The 18,615-nt window shown below is 44.0% G+C and overlaps 1 protein-coding gene across 1 annotated transcript in view; it reads right to left on the reverse strand.

Moving 5' to 3' along the window:
- ptprn2 (protein tyrosine phosphatase receptor type N2) overlaps nt 1-18,615 on the reverse strand; it is a 124,349-nt gene that overhangs the window by 77,689 nt on the left and 28,045 nt on the right. Inside the window, exons 4-9 of the mRNA XM_047568048.1 lie at nt 16,248-16,504; nt 11,595-12,048; nt 11,165-11,461; nt 10,864-10,904; nt 9,986-10,404; nt 6,437-6,523 (exon numbers count right to left, since the gene is read on the reverse strand). Coding sequence (XP_047424004.1) covers nt 6,437-6,523; nt 9,986-10,404; nt 10,864-10,904; nt 11,165-11,461; nt 11,595-12,048; nt 16,248-16,504 — 1,555 coding nt within the window. The remainder of the gene's footprint in view (nt 1-6,436; nt 6,524-9,985; nt 10,405-10,863; nt 10,905-11,164; nt 11,462-11,594; nt 12,049-16,247; nt 16,505-18,615) is intronic.

Raw genomic sequence — 18,615 nt, forward strand, 5'->3', positions numbered from 1 at the left:
TAACCTGCCTGTTCTCCCTGTGCCCATTCTCCTCCGTCTGGTCAAGAGTCAGCAGCAGACTTCTCTCCCTGGAGCAGAATAAATGCTGAAGGTCCCCGAGGTCGGCCTCGAAATAAAATCTAACAACTGCAGCAGACTCTGTAAGAACTGCCAGCGATGGTCAGGAGTAAAAAAAAAAAAAAAAAAAAACTGTGTAGGAATGTGTAAAGAAAAAAAAACAACAAAAAACTACTTCCCAAATGAAAAACATTTTCATGAGAGACTGAAAAGACATTAGTGTAACAGCTAAAAGAACAAATGAACTGTGAATTCATAGCCCTCGTGGTGGCACTCAAACTGGGAAAAATCTGAAACAATTATGGGAAAACTGGGAGGCAGCAGCGGCGGGATCGTCTTCCTCAAAGTTTTCTCAGAATTAAAATTAAACCAGGGATGCCTGAGATGGTGATGAAGAAAGAACACATGGCACGAAAAAACAAATGATCAACGTCAGACGCATCAGCCCCGAGTTAGTTAGTGAGAAATTTAAGAACGCCAGAACTGAAGAATCTGATTATTATCGCCTACTTTTAGCCCCAAAGGGTTTGATTTCTTCAAGTAGAAAATCTGAAACCAAATTGGGAAAAACCTTTAGCTCGTCTCTTAAAAATTCAGCTTGAAGAAGAAGAATTTGTACAATAAAATGTGATTTTATTTGCTTCTAGTACGGGGCTATGTTTTCACGTGCTCTCAATGACACACATTTGTGGAATAAATCTTAAATTAAATCATGTATTTCTTCTTTTTCTAGTATATCAGCAGAGTTTATCACGGGAACAAGGCTATTGGGATTTTAAAAAGAAAGATTCATGTGGTTCTGCTGTTTTGTATGTTTTGTCCTAAAAATATAACCACAGCAAACATAGCGAACTAAACTACTGAGTTTGAGATTTATTCTGTACAAACTGTTTAATGTGGCTTAAAGGAATAGTTCAACATTTTTGGAAACCAGAACCTCAGAAGTTCATTTGCTTTGCAGGCGAGGGTTAACTTAAAAATGTTCTATATATCTGTGCGTTAAATATGTAGCTACATCCAGGAGATCGTTAACTTAACATAAAGACTGGAAGCAGAAAGAAGAAGCCTACCCATGCTGGTACGTTCTAACGGTATAAGAGTAACACACCAAGTCAGCTTAGGCCTCGGTGAAGAACTGCCTACCCCCCCGTCCTTACTCCTAACCATCTAGTGCTTTATTTTTTTCACAGTATTAAGTGACATGCGACAACCTTACGATGTGTACAATAACATGCAAAATATGTCTTAAGTGCTTTGTTATATACAGAAAATTAAACATCGCGAAGCTTAACCACGTCAACCGTGGAGACTCCACCTGTTAGCTAATAAAAACCTTGTGTCAATTAGTGACCTTTGATGCTTTGACCCTGTTTTTTTTGTTTTTTTGTTTGTCGGTGTGACCGATAGATCTCTCTGATTGGCTGTTGATCTTAACAAATCAGTGCACAAGAAGAGAAATGGAAGGGATGAAAGTAAACATCTAGGGCAGGACCCTAAACTGCTGGGAGATGAAGTAGTAACCCCCTACCTACTATATGTGTTCTATATTAAACACCTAATGCCTTTTGCATTAAATATTAAGCTGTAAGAATAATACACGGGTTCAATTAGTAATATATATATATATATATATATATATATATACACATATGTGTGTGTGTGTATGTATAGCAGCACAGAATCAGCATGTAATATGCGGCCTTGTGATTGGCTCAGCAGCGATAGGGGCGGGGCCTAGTGTGTAGAGGAGCCTTAGATTGACAGGTCTAGTAACAAAATATGTTGGATTCGTGTTAACACGTATTTAAAGAAATTTAAATTTAAAAAATATATAAAAATATCTAATCAACCAAAGATTTTGAGACCCCCCCCCCCCACTACTTCCCAGACCCCCTATAGGGAGTGTGGATCCCCTGTTTAAGACCTAAGATCTAGGGGTAAGGGGTAAAGTAGATTAACTAGGTTTGTAGCTTTTCCTAGCTTTCAAGCCAACCAGGTAAAAGCAGCTCTACCTGTTTCCCCTTTAGATAACAAATAAAGATTACTGCCACCTGCTGGTATGAAGAGGTACTTCCTCAAAATTGCAGAATGCTAAGTGACCATTCGTAGTCTATGCAGAGCATTCAAGGGCTTTGGTGCACAGTGTTTCTTGAATTTCAGCATCCAGCTTTTATGGTTGAAGCTTTTCAACGATTACCTTTAATAAATGTCACACTATTCCTTTAAGTACAGACTGATACTACTAGTAAATCGTCACTTTTTACTGAAGTAAACAGAAGGAAAAATGTAGAGAAAAAATGAAAAATGTAAAATACTTCATATATGGTATGGCTAGTGGATGATGGATACAAAACCAAAGCTATGGATTGCTGGGGTCAATATTAAGTCCATAACTAACTGGCAGCTGGCAATAAATAAGAGTGAAACCACATGGTGGCTTGAGACATATCCCATTTTTCTCCCCAGCTCCAAACCACCAAATCATTTCGGTGCCTCTCCAGGTCTGAACTGTTAAGCGCTGGAAAGTGAATATACATTTTTAGTTCACTTCCTGCCAGACTGTACTACAGAGAGAGGCAGATCCATCAGACCGCCATCAGTGCTGTGCTGTGACCCAGACCCACTCACCATCAGTCAGCCCGGCTACAGACGCGGCGACACTCGCTCGTTCAGGAGCAATAAACGAGCCAGTACCGGCAGACAGACGGACCCGACCGCGCACCGATGCATTCGCGAACATGGTCACACACACACATGCACTCTAACGCACACACAGCTCTGAAAGAAATACGACCTCCTCCTCCACCAGCGCCTTCACCTGGGCTCTGTTTGCTCTCCTAAATGTCAATGTTTCCACAATCTCTACCCCTGCCTCTATTCTCCCTGGCTGAGAGTATTCAGCCCGAGATCTCGATGCATCTCAAATTGAACTGACGTGACTTTTTTTTTTTGCTTTTTTTTGCTTCTCCCTAAGCCACACAAACCCTATTTAAACATACTAAAGGGGAAAAAAAACACTGCCACAGTTGGGAGATGAAGTTAAGATAGACAAGTTATCTGGAGGACTTCGCGCTGCGGCGTCCTGTGTTATCGGACGTGTGAGCTTGGGACTTCATATTGGTTTCGCTGGTGGGAAACGACGAGGGTTTTATGCGCCGACTGTTTGGCGGGATATTGGCAGGAGGTGTGTGTCCCTGCACAGACTGTGTGCGAGGACGGACTTGTGAGTGTGTGTCCCACTCCCCCTAGTGTTTCTGACGAGCAAAACACTTACGTCATCTGAAAAAAAAAAAAAAAAAAAAGGGGGAACATATTATCTCCAGACCATCATCATCATCACCATCATCATCAAACCAGAATTGCTGTTTCAAAATCTCTTTTGAGAAAGGGAATGTTTTGTGGCAGGAGGAAACATAATTGTTTTCAGCGTCTGAAAACCTCAGCAGCACAAAAACAAACCTTGATCCTCTTGTTTTTTTTCTTTTTTTACTCTCACCGTCTGAAAAATGTCGTCATGTTTGAGTATCCCTTCTCCTCCTCCTGCTATCTGGGCTCGTCAGAGCGAGTGAAAAAGAGGTGGGCCGCGGAGCGGGGCGGCGCGCTCTGACCCGGCGCTCGTGCTCCAGCCGACTCGCATTCAGACGGAGGCTTTCAAACGCTCACCTGTCGAGGCCGCGCAGCAAGAGGCACAATGAGCTTGCGTCACGTCCTCCGCCTCGAACTATTTTTGCATGAATGTGCTTTCAGTCCTTTGCAAACGAAAAACGATCGAATAACAATAAAAAATTTAAAAAAAAGAAGCCAGACAAAGGGGGATATGTTTTTTTGTTTTTTTTTTCTGTCTAGCATAATGTAAATAAGGAGTGTAGGAGTCTTTGTCTTGTTTAAGCATCTGTTGCTTTTTACACTGGGATCAAAGATGTATGCAGAAATACTGTATACATCTACACTCACTTTCCAGCTCATTAGGTACGCTAGTTAAACCGAATGTGCTCTTATTTAACAGCCCCGCACTAAATCTTAGTTTGGTGAAGGTCGAAGTATTCAGCGTTTGGCGGGAGAGCTGTTGAATTAACTATTTTCATTTCGGAGGCTGGTTTGTAGCACCACTGAATTGTGTTGTACCGACAAAGGCTTCGATTATTTTGACAACCCCCATTATAGTCAGTGGGCTAGGCTAAATAAACACAGTAAACACTTTACTGTTTAATTCAATGCAGTTTAACAGAAGAGCCTCTGAGAAGATATTACAGATGAATGGACACTTTTCTGACGCTGTTTCAGCAGAGGCAGAACGAAGGAGGATTTAGCGCAAGGCTTTACTATATATTTGTTGTTATAAATGTATCTAATATTTCTTTTTTTTAAGTTGAAGTAGCTTTTTGTGTGTCTCGCTTCTTCAGTGTACCACATATCACTGGGCTACCACTGAGGAAATAACTTAAAATCAGAACGATTCTCAACCAAGTTGATGAAAAAGCACCGTTTTCTATGGTTTGTGGATGTTTGTGGTCAACAGACAGAGCTATATTAGTTTTAGCTTAACAATGTTTGTATATCGTGAGAGTATTTAGATGTTATGACCCAGAGAAAGAGGACTCATTTTGTCTCACCGATGCAAACTTCTGCTTTTGCATCAGTATGAGTAGATGAGACCTGCAGCTGAACTACAGTTTAAAATACGCTAATCAGCCATAACATCATGACCTCCTGCCAAATTCTGTTTTAGTTCCCTATTTGCCACCAAATAAGCCCCGAGGACGTCGTACCAGATCCTTTAAAGCCTGCAAGTGGTGAGGTGGAGCCTCCGTGGACCTGACTTGTTTGTCCATCACTTCCCACAGATGTCTGGGGAAACTGGAGGTCAAGTCAACACCTGGAACGTGTCCAAATCATTACCAAAGCACTCCCGAACAAACTTTTTGTTTCGTGGCAGGAACCATTATCCTGTCATTATCCCACCAGTTCAATGTAACCAACAAGGCTCGTGTCTTCATTTTATAGAAAAATGAGAAACCGCTCCGACAAATTTTGGTAGTTTAGAGCAAAACCTGCTCAGGATAATTAACTGAGTCCTGCAGAACGATAACGAAATGTTGTAGCGACAGTAAGAATAACACTGAATAACTGTGTTCATAAAGAATAACTAGAAATAATCTTCCACCACTAATATGTACAGTCAGGAGATCATATGGTAGGAGTAACTGTGGAAAATTAGTTTTTATACTTGTTAGTTTTCAGGAGTTATACCTTAACCTGAAACCGGTTATTAAGCATTATTAGTTTAACGTGAGTAAAGTGGCCTTTCTCTGCTGCATATATTAAAGATACTACAGTGCAATAAAGCCACCGGCTTTTCCTCAACACGCAGACATTAACGTGCATCAGGAGTCGATTCTGAGTGATAGGAAATGACAGGTGTAATAACAAGATTAACTAAATCGGCGCCGGCGCGGTGACACATCCTGGCTCGCCAACGTTAAACGCGGAGGCTGGGTTTGAAGATAGAGATCACAACGCCTCCTTTGCTGCGTGTATTTCGAGGTCACTGTGTGTATTTTTAATGCCGAGCGGCGCACACAGAACGCTCTGGCAGTTTCCCCTCTCGCTCGCTATTATCCGGAGCCGCAGCGCTTTGTATCTACAGTTACAGTGTAGCCGTGCACCGCGGCGCGCTCCGCTTTGGTGTCGGTATGCCGCGGGTGTAACCGAACCAGCCAGACTTCACTTCTCCTGCAGGAGCGTTTTTTTTTTTGTTTTGTTTTGTTTTTTCAAAAAAGGCTCGTCAGATCCTGGGTGAACACTTCTCCTCTGCCTCCTTCATGGCATGACATCAAATGTAGAAGCAGAACCGAGCGCAGAACAGCCCGGGTTCAAGGACAGTTCGGCTGCTCATTAATATATTAACCGCCTCCTGTCGGGCGACTTTCGATACCTCCTCCTCTCTTGGTCCTTTCACCTCGCGCTAAAAATCATTTGAAGGCTCGACTGCTCTCTTTTTGACGGTGACAATAGTGGCAAGGCAGTGTTTTGAATACAATAGAGACATCACTATGTGTCTGGAGGTAATTAGGCCTGATTTCTCTCTCCGCAAGAAGCCAACCCCCCCCCCCTAAAAAAAAAAAAAAGGTCAGAAAAACAACAAACGCCTACGGTCTCTGGCAGAGTAGCACAGCATTTTCGAACAAACAAATCTCGCACTGACTGGACAACCTTCGTTCTGTTTCCCCCCCGAGCGAAAAGGTGCAAAACAACACCGTTTCAAAGGCTTTAAACTCGCCCAATTATCTTTTATGTGATGTATGGCTTGCAAACCGTTGTGTGTGTGTGTGTGTGTGTGTGTGTGCGTGACAACAGGGATGTTTGTACCCATACGTACGAGAGCTGGGTGAGGTCTGCGGCGTGGAGGCTCAGTCTTTGGGTCAGACGCTCCATCAGGTCCAAGCCCTGGTCGCTGGTCAGGGAGCTGGGGGAGGGGGGGAGGGGGGGAGAGAACCACACACAGGCAGGCGTCAGGTTTTTTTGTTTTTTTTTGGAGATCTGCACCCGTGCAACATCCAGACAGGCGCTCGGCCGTTAAAATGCCATTTCTGTTAGGGAGATGCTGTCACAATTCATACCCACAAATGGGTCATTGCGCACAAGCAAAAGCTACGGCTGTCTGAATGGATGTACCGCATATACATTTGCACACCCGTAGACAGGCACACACAAACAAACACACTGTGGCGAGGGAAAAGGGATCAGCTGCCTCTTCAGGCTTGGTAAATTACCTGCTTTTTTTTTTTTTTTTTTTCCGGCAATGAGACAAACAATAAGGTGCAAATGGAACCTGCATGAGGTGTAATGGCTGTATCACATGGACGCTCCTTTCTCCCCCTCTCCCCCTCTCATCGCTCTTCTTCTTCTTCTTCTTCCTCTTCTTCGCCTGGTGTTGTGCCGCACGCGCGTTCGCTCAAAGCAAAACATGATAAGGCAAGAGTACACAAACACGCGCGCGCGTGGCGGCCCTCCGCGGCGAGATGAGAATAATAAGGTGCAAATGGAATGGAGGTGAAGTGTAATGGTGGTCTGATAAAGCCATGCCTCATCTCAGCTCAGTCCACGGCCGTTCTCTCACTTGGAGAGTAAATCGCCAAGGAAATAGACCAAACAAAGGCAATCTAGCGGCCGGCGCGTTGTGCGGAGGAAATGAGAAGGGCGTCCGCGCAAAAAAAAACACACTCAGGAAAGCTACTTTACCGCTGACAGCTTAACCCGGAACTGCCAAGGTGACACGCGGCGAGAAGTCATGGATCATAATGAGACATTGTTTCGAATTTAGTTAGCGCTCCGTCGCGGAGAAATGCGAAATAAACTGGGAGACAATTTCATGCAGCGCTGGGTATTGAGTGCACGATCACTTACATGCTCATTTTTCAGACACTCAGCAACATCTTGAGTTGAAAGGGCTTTCGTTTATTTATTTATTTTTTTTTTTTTACATATTCAAGGCAAAAATTATGCTGAAAATATTTTGTTTAGCCCGCATTTGACACCACATTACAGCTCTAAAACAACCGCGCACGAGCGGTTGATCCACTCCACCTTTGAAGGAACGGGACGTTCTTTTATTTTCCTCCACTTTTTTTTTTTTTTTTTGAGGGTTTGTGAAAGTTAAAGACTCGCCGAAGCAATTCCAGGCACGTTTGCATCCCTCTGCGGTAATTCTAGCAACTGGAGAGCTCCGGGAGTGACTTGGTTGTTGATGCTAGCACTTTTCCCCTTGGGTTTCTCTCTGTCTCTTTCTCTTCTATCCGTACCTCTGTGCTTCCCCCCGCCGCACATCGCGCCAGCCCACCTTCCTATTCCTTCCTATCCCCCCCCCCCCGAAACCTCCCACTACCACCACCGCCGCCGCAGCCGCCGCCACAATGTCAGGAGCTGTCAGATAAGCAGGTTTGCGTAGCCTCACTGCAGGGTGTGAAGAAGCAGGGGATAACAACTATGTAATCATGAGGTCCTGCAGCAAATTCAGAGCCACCTCTATAGGCCGACTACAGGTGTCTATTAGCCGGGGAGGAAGGTGAACATATTCCTATCAGAAGGTGACCTGTTCTTTTTCCCCTGGCACAAACTTGCCTATATATACTGTGTCTAAATCGTAATCTGCTATTCCTATTTGTGTGGCAATAAGGTGACAAAGACTGTATCCATCAGGCCTTTATAAGATGGCATGTGTTGAACAGGTGAAGGACAACCAGCTGACACCAGACTTGATAACGACATAAAGGGATTTGAGAGAGGGGCCAGGGGCGAAGACACAGTCGATAGGAACTTATCTGTGCTGAGCCTGAGCTGAGTGAGAGGCAAGAGAGGAGGAGTGTGGGGTGGCGGCGGCGGCGGCGACGGTGGGATGGGGACTTGGCTCCCCTCCCTGACAAAGTATCATCATTAAAGCTGTAATACGGCGCAGTAATACCCACACACTGAGGGATTTATCATCCCTGCTATTGTAATCAGGTGCGGCACACACTGAGGAGTTCAAACTACGCCGCGCGTTCCCATAAAGACGTGAATACGTGGGAGGTTTTGACAGAAACCGCGTCTCTTATAGGCGGTTTTAAGTAAGCGAACAAAGCAGATATGGGCTTGGTATCAAGGTGTGTAAAACGCATTGAAACAGGTCCAGAAGTATGACTCACGACTGGCAGAGGGCAGAGGGAAAAAAATCTAATGTGAAGCCGTGGCTGTGTGACTCAGATGAAGCTTCATATATAATGTTTTTTGACAGCTTAGGTAACTGAGGTTAATGACACAACGTGGACGCGCGTATAGACTCATGTAAAACCGATCAGCCACAACATTAAAACCACCTACCAGTGACGTGGATAACGTTGATGATCTCCTAACGTTCTTGTAACGTTCTTCTGGAAAAACCCCTGTGAAAATGACTTCCTTAGACCCTGCGTCCTCACATGGGGACATTAGGTTTTAGGTTTGGGACAGCTTTTTCTGCTTCATTTAAACTTTTATCCTCATGACTAGATACTAGTTGGTGTAAAAACACGACAGCTGGCATTTCAGCAGACTCATTCTACAGGATATCACAGGACAAAAGTGACCTCATCAAATTTTATTCATGCTAATTCACTTTTCTAGTTTGATATGATGAACAGCTGTAACAAATTCTATCAATAGTAACCAGCTATAACGTCGCAAATTGGCAAGTACTCGATTGAGGACGTTGGGACTGTCTTTGCACAGCTATGTTCAAACATACTTTTTTCCCCAAAACTTCCCGCTAATCCCAAATAAAGAGAAAGAGAATTAAAAATTAATACCAAACAAAAGCTCAGGTCTCGAACATTACAGCAAACCAGTCACGCCCCCCTACAGCAACAGCAAGGAGGTGTTCCTTGGAGCTTTTAGCAGTGGACTGGGCCAACCAATACAAAACAAACTGTGACAATCTATGCGTTCTGACTTCTTTCTATATGAGCTTCAGTAGCTCATATGGCTGAATAAGACCACAGCCTTCACTTCCCATGTGCATCAGTGAGCCTTGGCCACCCATGGTGACCCTGTCACTGCTTCGCTGCCTTCCTTCTTCCTTGGACCACTTTTGGTGAATACTGACCACTTCAGACCAGGAACACCCCTCAGAGAGCTGCACTTCTGGAGACTCAGACGTCTAGACATCACAATTTGTCCCTTGTCAAAGTTGCTCAAATCCTTCCACTCATTTTATCTGCAAAATCTTCACTTCCTGCCTACTATATCCCACCCACTGCCATGTGCTTTGATGAGTTAATCTGTGCTATTCACTAGATCAGTGATTATGAACATAATGTTATGGCTGATCGGCAACATTCAAGTCTACATTATCCCAGACAGTCGTCAGTATATTTAGTGCAATTCTGTTTAATTCAATGAACCACATACTCACTCTGAACCTGTGATAATGTAGCCAAAGTGTCTGTCCTTCCCCCGGCTGGAGAACTCCTTCACCGCCACATGGACCAGCTGTGTTTTCACTCTCATGTCCTTCTTCTGAGGCTCATCCAGCTGCTTCTTCCCCTCTGGTCCCTGAGCGCCCTGCATCCACTTCTCGATCTCCGAGTCCACCTGCGCTCCGGGCCTCTCCGCTCCGCCGGTCAAACGCTGGGTGGAGGCCTCCTTTGCTGGTGCGGCAACGGTCTTCTCCTCCCAGCGGTGGGGGGCTTGATCCTGCGTCGTGCGGCTGTGGACGTTCTCCATCCCGACCGTTTTCTGGAGGGGAGCCCGCGGTCCACTGTTGACCCCTGGAGCGTCATCAAAGGGCTCCATGTTGAGGTAGTCAAGCAGCTTGGAGAAGAAGGCTGTGTGCTGTTTTAATAAATGAAGATTTCTCTTTAGGACAGCGAAGATAATTCTCTTATTTTTACATAATATTATCATCAAGTTGTAAGGAAGCTGAATTAATACCTTGAATGGAAACATTTTCATTAGAAATGTATGAATTAAGGTACTGGTTCAAGGACTAATAACAAATTTTTTTCCTTGCAAATTATCAAAGAATGCACATAAAAGCTTAACTTATTTAATGTAGTTAAATAAGATATCGTTCGTATTGTTCTATTCAGTGAAAACATCAGGCATGGACGACAATGAAGGAATTCTGCAGTCAGGAGTTTCCTTTCAAGCTGTAATAATTCAACACTCTCCCCAACTTTGAAATTATCTCCATTTGATGTAGCATTCAAAAGAGAGTAAAGTGAAAGTTTGGACATGTCTCGCTCCCCGAGAAACCAATTTGTTGGTTGAGCAGAGTAATTTTAAATTCACCTTGTCAACGGGCTCTTTGTCTGCACCGTCAATTTGTTGGCCTGGAAACAAACACAATGTATGTGAGCAGATTGTGAGAAAAAGTTCTCTTTTTCTATTTAGCAACAGTTTTGACTCAAAATCAAAGACTCAAAAACACATTTGGCAGCGTCTTTTGTAAGGATTATATAATCAAAGCCGTATTAAAGCATCCGTAAACCCACAATGGCTTGTACTCTCCCATCTTTGACACAAAATACACACATAACTAACGTGAAGGCGGCCAACTTTTAATCTCCCTCTCTACAGCAGAAACACCAACCTTGCGGTTTTATTCTCAGCGCCTCTTTCAGGTTTAGATCCTGCTCTTTATCTGATTTCAGGTCCTGATCTTGATTCAGATGCACCGGTGCCAATGGCTCCCTGTTACTCTCAGTGTCCCCCCTGGAGTCAGTGGCTCCTGGTCCTGGCTGGGCACCAAGCGCAGGCCGCTGCACGTGCACCTCCTGCAGAGCTCCTGTGATGACCTCAGCCAGCTGGTCCAAGTCTTTGCCCATCAAAGCCCCTGTGTTGATGCTGTGCCTCCCCAGCTGGTTGACCACATTCTGGATGAATCGCTCTGCACAGAAAGAGAAGAATCAGAAACCCACATAAATGTTGCTGAAAACAACTACAAACAAAAAAAAACAGGATGTATGTGGAGCAGAAAGTAAAAAGCCAGATTGTGGAAGCTACAAAGGAGCTCATCTCACCATCCATGACACTAAGAGGCTGTTTCCCGGTGATTCGGTTTGAGCCGATCTTGGACAGCAGTCTGTCTAGATTAGGCCTTTCAGTTTTGGATCCAAAAGCCACCGGAATCTGCGGTTCTGCATGGTCGCTTGGCGCTGGCTGCAGGTAGCTGAGGTAGTGGAGATTTCCTTTGGGCAGGACAGCCTCACTACCTGTGGTTCCCTGCTGAGTGCCTGGTGCCCCGGCAAGGAGGCGTTCCAGATGGCTGGAAAGGAGCTTGCTCCTTCCTGGGTCCTCCTTGGAGTAGGTCGCACTGAGCTTGGGGTGTCTGCCCTCTCCACTCTGGGTAAAGACTTTGGTGACGGGAGGTTGGCCAGCTCCTTTCTGGAGGCTGTAGAGGGTCGTCTCCTTCCAGCCCTGCTGGGGTTTTGGCCGACTGGGCTCTAAGTGACTATCGGACTTGATACCTTCATCCTGCAACACAGCATGCCACATTTAGAGCTTTGCTGATGAGTCAAACCAAATTATAGCAGCTGTGACTGTCAGCTGGATTACCACTTTGGTCCAGACTGAAATATTTCAACAACCATTAGAGAGACTCTCATAAAGTTAGACACAAACAATAATGTCACTTTTGTAATTAATTATAACGTTTCTTCTTAAAAAACAGCAATGAACACTCCCTTCCGGGGAGAGAGGTAGGTGTATTTTGTTGAATAGCAGTAAAAAGGGCTACGCTAATCTCTTGGTGGTTGTGTGGTGGCAGCATGGAGGGGGGTGTCTCCAGGAAACTCACTACTTTGAGGTGTCATGGGCCTAAATTAACGAAAAAATCAGTGAAGGGAAGTGCCCTCTTGAAAACCCCAATAATTTGCCGCATACTGCTGCTGGCTAGGCTAGTTAGCTGGTGTCTTCTTGTTGACTGCTAGCCGACTGCTAGCCTGCTCGTCAGTTTTTAGTTGGACTGGGCTTCTAAACGTGTTTTGCCTGGGGTCTTGGCACAAGGTAAAGGATTGTCGTTGATGATGATATAACTGAAGACTACTTGGTGTCTTGTTTATCATGTTTATGAGTAAATTCCATATGAATAGCGCCCTCTTGTGGTATTTATTAGCTTGTAAGAGCCGAGCTCACTAATGATCCTCATGACTTCCGGTGTCAGAGCCACAAGCCTTAACAACAGTCGGTATGGAAAAAATTATAATCACGATTAGTTTTGATTGATATTGAAATCACGATTAATAAATACGATTATTCATTGATTTTTTTAAAGTATTTTTTGAACTACCAAAACTCAACTTTAAATATAACTTTTTATCGCATAAATTTCAGCCTTATCTCTCGTTGTCAACGGGATCCGATGGGACATGGAGTGGCAAGAGTGTCCTCAATAGAGGACTGTGTTGCTTTGGCGCTTTTTGCGGTCTTTTGCTCCTTCAATACTTTGTCATAGACCACTTTATGGCAGAGCTTTAAATAGTTAAATAAACTTGTCGTGTTGCTTTGGGGTGCAGACACGAAGGCGCAACAAACTTTGCAAACAATCTCCTCTTGCTCCACGTCCGACAATTTGAATCCAAAATGTCTCCAAATGACCGAAGGTGTCCTACCTTTCTTTTCAACTAAAGGCTCATACTGACTTTCCGCCATGTTGTCAATCGCTCGTTCCACAATTGATCCACATGCATCACATGCTTGCAGCAGTTGCACGTGACAGTGGTGCGTTCGTGGTGCTTTTACAGCGCAGGAACTTGCAAACACGCCGCGCGGCACATTAATCGTTTTTCTTCGATTACAGTGTTTTTATGATTGTGAGAAGCCAAAATCGAAATCGCGATTAAAATGCGATTAATCGTCCAGCCCTACCAGCTGTGCTGTAACGCTTCAAGCATCATGTTGAGTAGTCACTGATCATGTGAAACTAACAACACCTCGGAGTAGACAGGTGCCTGTACTAGTGTGATATTTAAAATATGTAAGTCAGTCCTGAAATACAACAAAAGTACTACTGCTAAGCACACCCATATGAAAAGGCATCCGCTAACGCTAGCAGAAGAACAGTCCAAATCCTCTCGGCTTCCACAGAGAAATACTGAGCTGAATGAATATGTTCAATATTCAGGTCAAGGATATAGATTTCATTGTTGTGTTTGACAAAGCTGTGTTTTTATTAGCGACCTCATCAGCGACTAGTCTGTGTTGACTTCACTTTCATCACATAACAGTCAACTTTTAAAAAAATATGAACTCGTGCAACCCCTGGACTGACACATTCATTATTATATAATTGGCATTATGAACATGTCAGCATACCAGTATTAGCATATGTGCTTCGAACCTAGCTTTGAGACAACATTCATATAATAAATCATCCACCTAGTCTGAGTTTCTTCTCCATAAGAACATTAAAGGCCTGGTTCTGGGTCAGCATTGTTGTGACAGGTTTTAGTATAAAAAGAGAAGCAACCTGGACTTGATGAGAGGCGGCAGGATATGAATAAGGATTCTAGATCAAAGACAACTGCCCTTGGAAATTGCATTATGGAAATCAAAGATGAGATAGTGTCACTCAAAGAGCAATTTCATGCATTGCCACAACACACAACACAACTTTAAAAGCATATCCTCTCTGTCTGAGAAGTAGAAGCGATCCCTTATCTAAGAAAAAAAAGGGGAGAAAAAATTATGAGTCATCTGATTTTCAAAGTTATGCATTTGAGTTTATATTTGACACATGATGAATAATGCATTTACATCACAATGCAACGGTACACAGGCATTTAGAGGCCCTTTAACCATTTGGCATTGTGGATGAGTTTAATATTGGCACCAGAATGTGTGGTTTTGTCCTTTCTTCTCTCGGTGTGAGGAAGAGGAATCATTCTTCTCATCTGAATCATAAGAGCCCACGCTTCATCTCAGCGTACAGTACATCCGATCCTGAACAGCATCATTATCCATGTTGCTGCTGCACTAATGCTAGCTATCTCCCTTGGTGCCATTTTCTGTCCTTCAAATGTATATAGAGAAAATGTCAGTCTTTCCGGGCACGGCATACAGAGAGGCCATAATGGCATTAACACAGCAAGACGGCGGTGCTCTGCCATTCATGCTAACCATGTTTGTCTTTTTCCATCACACCACACAACAAAGGGCCTCATTTCATCAATAAGGAAGGTCCTGAACTCTTCAACTTTGCATTATGGCTGCACTGACACAGCAGCAGGAAGCGGCTCGGCTGTGAGGGATGCAAAGCGCATTTAACACAAAAGCTGGGGTTCCATCCTAAATATGAGGATTGAATAATGTAAAGAGGTGATGGGAGATCTTTGTAGAAAAAGGGTCTGTGCTCAGCGGGAGAGGGTGAGAAGACGGACTTCGAGAAACAAAAGCAAAGCAGGGATGAGAGGGCGACCCCAGCAAAAGACAGATACTGATTCTTTGTCGGGATGAATGGGAAGAGGCCCTTCCATAATTTAGCCAAGGAAGATGTGATGTTTTCTGTTTACTCACGCCGTACTGACAAATATTCTGAGCCTTAACACTGGACCATCATCAGTGCACCATTATTAGCCAAGCTGTCAGCATACGTTTTACCGACTAGTATGTATCAAACTATGTTATTAAAGTTGATGCCTGATGCCTAAGACAGACAAAAAATATATATTAGTTTCTATAGACCCCATCATGGTCACGTTGCTGTGGTGTCACATGGTTAGCTGGAGGCAAAACAGAGGGAAGCTTGAGGCAAAAACTGTCACTGTCAACTGGGAAAATATCATGTCACTGTATTTTGGTGGCAAAAACCGAAAAAGCGAAATCACTAACTTGAAGTTTTAGCCATGATTAAAAGAAACAATGAGAGTAAGACAATCATCAACAACGCTCCTGTTTGCGGCGCACACTTGATATCAGATTAATGCATCATCAGTTTCAGCCTGGATAACGTTATGGGTTAGACTTAATTGTGGGTGAAATTACGTTAATTTAATGATTATTTAGGGGATTCTGGTTACAAGTTAATGCTAATGCTAACCACTAGCTAACATTAGTTGTGTGTTTCAGGGGTGTCCAAGCAGAAGTTGTATTTACTACGTTACCCTCCACAGTGGTTCCACTTACTTCTCGTAATGTCTCTGGAGGAGAGACTTCACTTGATAAAGACAGACCAGGCTTCATCCCCTCCGTTCTCATACAGTCAAATCATCCATCCAGTCAGTGAGAGTGCAGGGGTCAGTGAATATAGTCCCATCAGAGAGAGGCAACTTTTTACAACAACACTCACTGTCGCAGGGAGTGAGTGTATTAGTATATTCTCTATGTGTTTTCCGCGTCCATTTTTGACAAAACAGTCCTTTGAAATATGCTAAACGGCGTTTACAAGCTACTGTGCTTGAGATGTTTTGCCTCCAGCTAAGCCCCGCCCCTCAAAACACTGTTTACGAACTGTGAAGGGGTCTTTATTGTAAGTTTAGCCCCAAAAACATCATTTGACATAATGCTACTACATCATTTTTTTCTCTCTCATAATGCCACTTATTTCGAAACCAAATCGTACACGAATTGTAATGTTACCTTCCTTTTAAATTGTTTAGTTTACTTCTACTACTACAGACTTGTGTGTATTAGTCACACAGATGCTAAGTTGTTGCTAAAATGCACAGGACTCCTACCTGAACCTTGGCTAGCTCTTGCTGGACACCTGCTCGTCCGTTTAGCTCAGCCTGCGGCAGGAAGCCCAGCCCCGTCAGGTACTGCTGAAGGTTTCTGCTCAGCTCCGCCTGTGCAGGCCTCAGCTTCCTGTCTCTGGAGCTGCTGTAGGCAGTCAGGGGGCTCGGGGGTGCGGCCTGATGGCGGAGAGGGATCCTCCTCAGCTTGGAGAGCTCTCTGGAGATGACCTGCTGAGTGATGTCGTCCTGCCACGTGAAACCTGTTGGAATTTGAATTGAAATGCCAAGCAATTAAAATTTCGAGGCCAAACACCGTTATTCAAACTACTGTGATAAGCAAGAGGCACGCTGCTGCACCCAGAGATATAAAGCCTCAGAACGTTTAGTCTGTTCCTCTGTTCAAATGCCTTCTACAGTTCATCCGTTATTCTGTGGATTTGATGCTTGTCTCAGTCCTGAAGCCAGCACACTGAAATGAGTGCAAACAAGAACTGCAAAACCAGAAAGCAGCACTTCAAGTGTCAAGAAAACAAGCTGCAACGAGACATCCACCTTCACTCTGAGGGAGCATTCACACGTACATTTCGTTCCGATTAAGTTTACTGTCGAAGTTTACACGTACCTTTTCACAGTCAGAACTTACAGATAGTTTTGGGATTGGTCTTAATTTTGCTGGAACATTTGAGATTTGAGCTGAAGTGATCAAAGCGCCGTATCCGTATATATAAACAGTGATTGAGGATCTAGGCTACGCATAGAAAACTATTTGTAAATGCATATGGTGAGAGAGAAGCACTGCTGCTGCCAGACACATCAGGAGGAGGAGAAACGCTTCGGAGGCAATGACTTATTAACCCGGCGGTTTCTCTTACAAAGATGCGTCAGGTAAACAGCTTGGTAATATAATTAGAAGGTTATAAATAGTAGGTTGTATGTTTCCGTGGGTAACCTACGGTCCCACTGCAATGGAATCGATTGCGAGCAGGCTGAGATCCCCCTCTAATTGCTCTCCGCTCGATTGGTGTGTGCTGGAATGGACTGTGATTGCTGTGTTCACACCGGCACAAATGACCAGTTTTTGGAACAGCAAACTAAGTGTTAAAGCACCGTAGGTCTTTGATTATACGTAGAAAAAAGCATTCACAAACAAATATGCCTTTGAGATGCAGACTACTGTATGTCACTGAAAGATCCTGTTTCTGCACAGCTGTCTCTGTCAACCTTCTCGTTGTAATAAAACTTTTTTTTTTTTTTTTTTTTTTTTTTTTTCATCTGGAAATATTGGTAGAGCTGTTTCTTCAGCGCACTTCTGTGTTCTCCGCTCCGGGGATATTGTTCCGCCTCTCTGCATAACAGAGTAAACATAACGGCACAAAACAAAACAGCAAGGATGAATCTGAATCTAAAATGATTGCACTAAAAGGAAAACACAGCTACACATGCAGCCATGCATGCACACATGTAGAGATACATGTATACACACACACACACACACACACACAACACCACAGCCAGTCAACAAGCCTGGGGAGAATGTCACACTGTGGCCTGACGCCGTGCCAACATCTCTGCTAATTGCCAACACATAGTTGGGATGCAGAACTCCTGGGCAGGGGCAAAGCGCTGTGGTGCCAGGACCAGATGGAGCTACCCAAGCAAAAAAGATACCCAAAACATGGCTCCATTCCCAATATGCCAAGAGGCGCAGGATTCCATCGGCAAAGAGCGTACGAATACCAAAGATGTTATACGTTTTTTTCTTGTTGTTTTTTTTTTAAAGCGCCAAGATGCCCACTGATGACACCTCCATTCCACTGCAGAAGCATTTCTTAATGAGAGACGAGTAATTCTGTTTCGCGGACGGCTCGGATTCCTAGCACACCTAGCCTTTTACCGGACTCATCTAAAGAAACAATGATGCGCCCCCTTAATGATATGAACACGGTTAATATCAATAAACAGCCTGGGTGGAAAAAAATGCGAAACTATCATCACTACAGAATGTCTTCATTAGCCTGGTTCCTAACCCTTATACGCTGGATACTCTCATAGATATTCATAAGCACCAGATGAGGATCTGAGATATGCAGAGCAGCTACAGATGCCTCCAGTCATTCTTGGCAGCGCTGAATGGAGCACAAAGCAGCGTATGTTGTCACTGTTCTGGAACGCAGCTCAGCCATCCATCCGTACAACAATGACAGTTAACTACCCGTGGCTTACCCGCAGTGGCGCATGCTTGCTATATATTACTGTGGTGATGATCATTTACGCTATCATCAGCGGCGATGGGGAAATCAGGTCTGGCTCCAGCCCTAAAGGATCCATATGGTACCTGCGGTTTACTGCAGCTGGTTAAATGGGTTCAGAG

This window comes from Mugil cephalus, chromosome 18, assembly GCF_022458985.1.
Source record: "Mugil cephalus isolate CIBA_MC_2020 chromosome 18, CIBA_Mcephalus_1.1, whole genome shotgun sequence".
In the NCBI taxonomy this organism is placed as follows: domain Eukaryota; kingdom Metazoa; phylum Chordata; class Actinopteri; order Mugiliformes; family Mugilidae; genus Mugil; species Mugil cephalus.